The sequence below is a fragment of the Beta vulgaris genome, chromosome 6 (assembly GCF_026745355.1).
Source record: "Beta vulgaris subsp. vulgaris cultivar EL10 chromosome 6, EL10.2, whole genome shotgun sequence".
NCBI classification, from domain to species: domain Eukaryota; kingdom Viridiplantae; phylum Streptophyta; class Magnoliopsida; order Caryophyllales; family Amaranthaceae; genus Beta; species Beta vulgaris.
In genome coordinates this window covers 35,412,743-35,420,420 of record NC_079207.1, presented here as the reverse complement: position 1 = coordinate 35,420,420, position 7,678 = coordinate 35,412,743, and the positions used below count along the sequence as shown (strand labels likewise).

The window sequence follows — 7,678 nt, the reverse complement described above, 5'->3', positions numbered from 1 at the left end:
TTCTGGGTTTGGGAAAATTTCCGCCCGATCGGACGGATGTCACCCGACCCGATCATGCGGTGGCCTGTTTAATGCGTTTCTTTTTACTCGCTACACTTCTCATTTCACGGACTCCTAGGCAATTTTTGGAGAAGAGAGAGGTAGAGAGTAAAAAGAAAAGGGACCCATGTGGGAGGAGAGAGATAGAGAGAGTTTATTTCCCAAAAAAGAAGTGTAGCAAGTAATGTGAAACTTCCCATAATAGAAAGTGTAGCGAGTAAAAAGAAACGGAGGAAGTATAGGTTATTTATTTAGTTGTTTTAGAGTACGAATGAAGTCTAATTCTTTCTGTAATCTGGTTTTCGTCACATAATAAAATATTATCTCTCTGTCTGTGGACGTAGGCAAATTGGTGAACAACGTAAATTTGTTGTACGTTTTTCATTGTTTTACTTTCGATTGGTAAAATAGTTTCGCTCGGCTTTTCGGCTTCAAATATGCCTATATTTCTTCCTTGAGCAGCTTGACTAATCGTACAGATTGAAAGGGAAAAAAAAAACTCTATAAGGTCAATTATATGTCCATCTGAAAATATAAGCTAGACATTAACTCACTAGTTGGCAGGCTTGATTGGCGGATACCAAGTGGGAGCTGTAGACCACTTGATATATTAATGTTTCTGTCAAAAAAAAAAACTAAGATACTCAATCAATAAAAAAGGGAGAAAAATATGTTGCACTGTTTTCTTGATTAATCCTTCTAAATTCTAAACTATATATCAGACTATCAGTCCACTGTCTACTAGATTCCCTGTTTTTCTAACGGATGCTTATAAATTGATTTATAACATTATTAAACAGCAAATGAGGGAGTTGGTATAATTGCTAGAAATTGTTTAATCCTCTAGACAGTGAATAAGGTATATTGGTCAGGATTTAGGCCTATCTAAGTTGACGATTGGCTACAAGTTAAACCCAACATTTTGTTTGAGTGATAGTTTTCTGACTTCCTGAAATTTTAAGACACTGCTCTTATTTTATTTTAGAAAAGTAATTCGAGCCTTAGAAAAAGAGATATTTTTGGTGCGAGAAAGAGGCTAATTATGGAGTTTAAGCTTTCTTTCAAGTCCCAATTAATGGTACGGCTTGAAATTAAATGTTTACTATGTTTTAACTTTTTCACCGTACCTTAAGATATTTCTTATTCTTTATATATAAGGTATACACAATTTTTGAAAATTTACATTTTTTTTTTGGTGAACAAAAATTTCTTATAACATGATAACATCACATATATAATACTATAGAAAGTAATATACTCTTACTATTAGAATGATCATACTTATTGGTGTTGGTTTACATTAAAGATTATCACTTCGACAATTATATTAGTAGTTAAAACAGTTCTTGTGAACCAAGAGCTTATACTACCTCTATTTTTTAATAAGTGCAACATTTTTCTTATTTGTAGTAGTCACAATAAGTGCAACCAAGCTCAAAATGTTAAAAAAAATTCAATATTTTTACAAATATGCCACCAAAAAGCAAGAGGGGACCACAACTTTTTTGTTTCATCACTTGAATTACTCTACTTTATTGTGGTCCCAACTTTCTCTCTCTACATTCCTTGGTATTCCCCCACTTTCTCTATGTTGCACTTATTAAGAAACGGAGGAAATAATTTTAAGGCATTGAAAAGCTTTTTTCTTTTCCCTTTTGAACATATAATCGGATTACACATAATAATGTTCTCTCTTCTAACAAAATTAATCTCGAAAATTTGACTAGGACAATTAATGTATGATCAAGGAAACAATCATATACGCTATCTCATTTTCTTCGTTCCTAAGTTATCTTCTTGTGGACCTTTTTCTCTATCAATCTCATCAACATTTTTTTAGATTTTTAATTACTTTTTAACCCAACTCGTGTCTGTAAAATATAATGTCAAAGGACCAACTCAACCAAAAGCTTAAACTTATGGTTGAGGTCCCATGAATAGATCTATACTCTATCACGCCCCCTCACGCAAGCACCCTTAGGGCTTGCAGTGTGGATGCAGCACAGACCTCCTCCTTCATACCTGGCGCTAAATAAGGAGGGGCGGATGAGATTCGAACCCATGACCTTTTTGTCACGCTAACTCTTGATACCATGTCAAAGGACCAACTCAACCAAAAGTTTAAGCTTATGGTTGATGCCCCAGGAATAGATCTATACTCTATCATATAATGTTATAGATAAATATCGAAGGAAGAAGGTCTTTTATTGAGGTGTTAAAAAGAGCTTGTCGCAATATTATAGATAAACTTTAGTACTACCACTTGTATCTGTTAGTTACGAGGTATAGATTGAAACTATGAGATGTGAAACCTGTTTTTTAATGCCCTTCAACCTTTTATATGGGAGCCTTGAATAAAGTTATGAAAGTTAGCAAGTTGAAGCATGCCAGGTCATTGACACTAGTATAATTCTTCTAATTGTTCGAAACTGACAAAGAATGGAGATGGATAACGTGATCATCACTCTGAGTGCATAAGTTGGAGTTGGAAATTTGCTCTAGAGATTGGGGCATAAAAAGTTGAGTTTTTCGAAGTAATAAATTTTCAAAGGGATTAAAAACTCGACCCAGTTCTTTGTATATTTACAAACAGCTATTTAGGAATTTTTTCCTTAAATAATGCAAAAGTGGGTTTTAATTCCCAAAATATGTCCAAAAATAAAAAAAATTCCCTGCATACCGTCCACATAGGACGGCACGCGAGGATTTTTTTTTTTCTACTTCCAACAAAACCGCTACTTAAAGTAGCGGTTTACTAAGTTTTTTTTTATAAACCGCTACTTGAAGTAGCGGTTTATTATGATAAACGCTACTCTTACAACAACGACTTTTTTTGTCATTAGCGACGGCTTAAAGCCGTCGGTGATTTCAGCGACTGTTGTTTGTCATTAGCAATCAGCGACGGCTTAAAGCCGTCGGTGATTTCAGCGACTGTTGTTTGTCATTAGCGACGGCTTTCAGCCATCGGTGATTTCAGCGACTGTTTGTTGTCATTAGCGACGGCTTTTAGCCGTCGTTGATACGTATTTTCTTGTAGTATTATCCCCAACTCCAGAATTTTGCCCAGGTAAACCGCTACTCAGAGTAGCGGTTTATATTTATAATAAACCGCTACTTGAGATAGCGGTTTATGTGTATAAACCGCTACTTAGAGTAGCGGTTTATTATAAATATAAACCGCTACTCTGAGTAGCGGTTTACGTGGGCGAAAACAAAAAAAAAAAAACTAGTTTCTCGCGTGCCGTCCTACGTGGACGGTACGCAGGGAATTTTTTTATTTTTGGACATATTTTGGGAAATAAAACCCACTTTTGCATTATTCAAGGAAAAAATTCAGCTATTTAGTGTTACTTTTAAGTTTCACAATAAGATGGTTTGACTTTTATTATCCCTTTAATTCATTATTTCAAATTCAAGCATGTTCTAAAATTGTACAATCAAATTCTGCTAGGGACATTTTGGAATTGGTTTTCCTTTACTTCTCCCTACTTCCAAACGGTCTTCCCTATTAAGTTGCACTAGATTAATGTATGAGAGGTTTCGATTTAATATGATCATCCTGTAATTCTATTTACCATCTGAAAAAAATTAATTATGAACTATGTCTACTACCACACCACTACACCAGTAGTGTTGGGCACCAAACATACATAGGGTGGTCCAACCAAGACAAGAGTGTAGAATCTAGTGTATGGAAGGGAATCTCTATGCAATATACTATTATAGATATTAATTAATCTAATCTTCACTTCCATAAAGCTTGAGTCTATATTGAAGAAACAAACAAGCTAGGCAAGAAACAATCACATTTCTATTATATTGACAAACAACAACGAGACAAAAGCTTTCTGCTGCAAAGATTACAAACACAAAAAGAAGATGAACATGAGACAACATTTGGCATTATGTACTTGCGATCATGTACGTTAAAAACACACCCAAAACTCTCAAAAGAGTGTACATATTCCTACAACACGGCTAGTCTAAATCCTACTCTTCAGTAGCAAGAAAGTGACTGAGATCACGGGCAACAAATGCATTAAAAAAACCACCCCTAAAAATGACAACATTTTACAAAGAAATTTGGCTTCAAGGAAGACCGCATCTTTCATTGATAAGACAACAGATTAAGGACTCAACTCGGGTAATCGATCCAAAGCATCGTAGACATGTCTCATCGTCGGCCTCTTTTCAGGGCTACTGTGAACACAAGCCATAGCAATTTTCAGCACAGCAATTATCTCATCTTCCTTGTCTGCCTCCTGAGCCAAAGATGGATCTAAAACATCAATTAGAGGCTTCTTCTCGTCAATGGAATGTTGAATCCATTGAACAAGGTCCATTTCCGAGGTGCCTACTTGCACCAAAGCAGATCTCCCAGTAATCATTTCCAATAATATTACACCATATGAGTAAACATCCCATTTTTGTGATGGTTTCACAGCTTTAAGGGATTCAGGTGCTTGATAGTAAGAAATCGCGTTCGTAGCTGAGAAACTACCAGCTTCTGATGGTGCACTGCCTGCTTGCTTTTGTGGTGTTTTCTCAGAGGTCATCCTACTAGATTGTAGAGTAGGAGATCCCCCAGCAATATTGGCTAGGCGCCCGAGTCCAAAATCTGCGATTTTGGGTTCCATGCTCTGTCCAAGCAGTATATTGCTTGGGTTTAAATCGCCATGAACATATTTTTTCGGGCTGAATTCATGCAAATACACTAAACCTCTAGCAATACCTCTAGTGATTTGTAATCGGACTGACCATGATAGTGGTGTGAATGTGAGCATGCCTGGCTTCCCTATTAACATCATCACATATCAACCAACACAAGGCAACGAAGCATATTAAGAATACAATCATCAACAAGAAATAATCTACAAGTATGCAAGAAATTCTTGTAACAGACAAAAACAGTATCTGTTGAGTCTTACCATGTAAAGCAGTGGCTAGACTTCCATTGGATTCATAATCATACACAAGCAGCTTCTCATCAACAGACCAATAATAAGCCTTTAAAGTGACAATATTCGGATGCCTAAGTTTCCCAATTGCTTCAACTTCAGTTTGAAATTCCCTAAACCGCTGCGAACCACCTTCACCTAGTCTTCTCACAGCCAAGGTGAGTCCATCTTCAAGCACCACTTTGTACACAATACCAATCCCACTCTTTCCTAACACAAAAGCAGATGCCTTGAGAAGTTCATCTAGATCAAACCCCTCTTGGGAATCCATGTGCACCAAATCATACTGTTCAACGTTTTCCGATAGAGTTTCGGACTCGTCTTTGATGAAACAACAACACTCCCTACTCTCCCTCCCCGCCTTCTCATCCTTACTCTTACAAGGCCCAACCCTTGAATAACAATAAGACAACAACCACCCAATGAGACAAATGCCAACAATATCACATACTATAATAGCAACTACAGCACTTTTACTAAGCCCTTTCCCCTTACTCTTCCCACCAACATCCCCATTCCCTTGTGGTGAAGAATCACTTGGCAAATAAGGGTATGAAGATGGTGATGTAGCAGAAGAATCTGAAGAACAAGGATTCTTCAATGGAGGGCCACAAAGCCCAGGATTTCCTATAAAAGCAGTGGGTCCCCTGTTCATTAGGGCACCAGTTTGAGGGATTGGTCCACTCAAATTGTTATAAGTAAGATCAATATAAACCTTCTCAGGAAGCTCACCAAGACTAGCTGGGATTGAACCCCTAAACAAATTATGTGAAAAATCAGCAGTACCTTGTAAACTAGACAAGTTACCCAAATCATTTGGAATTGACCCATTAAACTTATTATAAGAAACATCAAGCTTCTCAAGTGAAACCAAACCCCTTCCAAACCCATCTGGAAGACTCCCAGTGAAATTATTGTGACTCAACACAAGATTTTTTAACCTCTTACATTGAAGAATTGAAGATGGCAAAGACCCATTTAAGAAATTTTGTGATAAATCCAAATTCTGAAGGAATTTAAGCTTCCCAATATCATTTGGTAATGACCCATATATGAAATTACCAAAAAGTACCAAACTTTGAAGTCCTTGAGCTTGGAAAAGCTGAAGTGGTAAAGGCCCATAAAATCTATTGCTCCTTAAATTAACATGGCGGAGATCAGAAAGAGAGCCTAAAGAAGATGGTAAAAAACCAACAAGTTTTTTCTTAGGAATGCTAACAGAAACTACTTTCTGGTTTTTACAAGTGATACCATTCCATGAACAAGGGTTTTCATCACTTTGATTCCAGTTGCTCAAAGAACTTTCTGGGTCTTGAGTAATGGACTGTTTAAATGATAAAAGTGCTAATCCTTCTTCATTTAAACAATTCACGGAAGATTTTGGGTTAATGAGGAGAAAAATCCACAAAACTAAGTGATACATTCCCAAAATTAGGAGGTTGTAAGAGAAGAATTTGGCTTACCTGAGAGTGGAAAATGGTTTTTGGCCAAAGACTGAAGAATTAAGCCGAAATGTGTGAGTGAAAAGAGGAGAGTGAGAAAAGGGTTTGCAGCATGGAAAGATGGAATAGTATGGAAGAGTAGTAAAGAAAAGGACATGAGAGAAAAAAGCAGATTGAAAGGAAAAAGAAGGTGAAGAAAGAAAGATGGGGTAAAACAGTGAAGGGTCCCCACTCATATTCTGTCCCAACATTATTAATAATACAATAGAGCGGTAGTCTATAATTGTATATTGAAGTGTGGATTGTGGAGCGTCAATGCGTGAAACTATATTCAATTGAGACCTAGCATTAGTTTAAGTTTCAAGTGCAAAATGAAGATGGTTTAAGGTTCGTTTGACTACTGCCAATTTTGTTTCTCTTTGTTTCACTACCTAGTATTATGACCCGTGCATAATATACGGGAATATTTATTGTTTTATTACATATTTAAAAGAATTCACATAATAACATTGACTTAACTTTCCATATTACACAAAATCATAAAACATAAAGTATGAAAGGTGATGAACAAAAATTTTTTACAAATGAAATTTTCAAATTAATTTATATGTATGCGAACACTTCCTTGTAAACTACATTTGGCATATTTGCACGAAAACAATGTTCTTCATCCAACAAAAGAATCTTGACACCTTTTTTGCTCGTAACTCTGGAAACGACAACATAAAAGTGTCCATGGCTGAAAACAGGTATCGAAAGATACATGCCTACATGAGACAGAGTTTGTCCTTCACTTTTATTTTTGGTCATAGTAAAAAAAAATTAAGTAATTAAAGGAAATAGTCGTCTCTGAAATCCGGTAGAAAATTTAGTGAAGTCAAACCGGATTAGTGTCATTCTTGGGATAAATATTTTTTTCTCCAACATTGCTTCCGAAAATAATAGTAACTTCCCGTGCATCGTACATAATACACGGGAAATGTTTTGTCTTATAAATTGAAAATATTAAGAAGTTTGTCCTAAAGTCATGGTGGTGAATATTAACTTGTGATTTATGATTTCATAATCATGTATTGAGATTATTTTAGAAACTGACTTATAACCCTTGTCTTTAGGTTGATGTAGTTAATGCCATGGTGGATCACATGACCCACCAATATTGTCACCTCCCGACCTCTAATCATCGTTGTTAAGTTAATTAATCGATTATTAGCAGCGGAACCTAGATAGTCGGTGCGT

At 36.1% G+C, this 7,678-nt stretch overlaps 1 protein-coding gene across 1 annotated transcript; it reads right to left on the bottom strand.

The window, feature by feature from the left end:
* Nucleotides 1-3,828: 3,828 nt before the first annotated feature.
* On the bottom strand, nt 3,829-6,683 carry LOC104908500 (receptor protein kinase-like protein ZAR1). Its single transcript, XM_010697617.4, has 2 exons — nt 4,968-6,683; nt 3,829-4,834 (listed from the first exon to the last, which is right to left on the bottom strand). Exons 1-2 carry the CDS (start codon nt 6,418-6,420, stop codon nt 4,167-4,169), a joined length of 2,121 nt encoding a protein of 706 aa, XP_010695919.2. The 5' UTR covers nt 6,421-6,683; the 3' UTR covers nt 3,829-4,166.
* Between the last annotated feature and the right edge of the window lie 995 nt (nt 6,684-7,678).

Excerpts from the sequence above, each read along its gene's own strand:
- LOC104908500 (XM_010697617.4), bottom strand. The coding sequence starts at position 6,420 with ATGTATCACTTAGTTTTGTGGATTTTTCTCCTCATTAACCCAAAATCT. Across the intron at positions 4,835-4,967 it reads TCTAGCCACTGCTTTACATG|GGAAGCCAGGCATGCTCACA; the intron begins GTAAGACTCAAC and ends TGATGTTAATAG.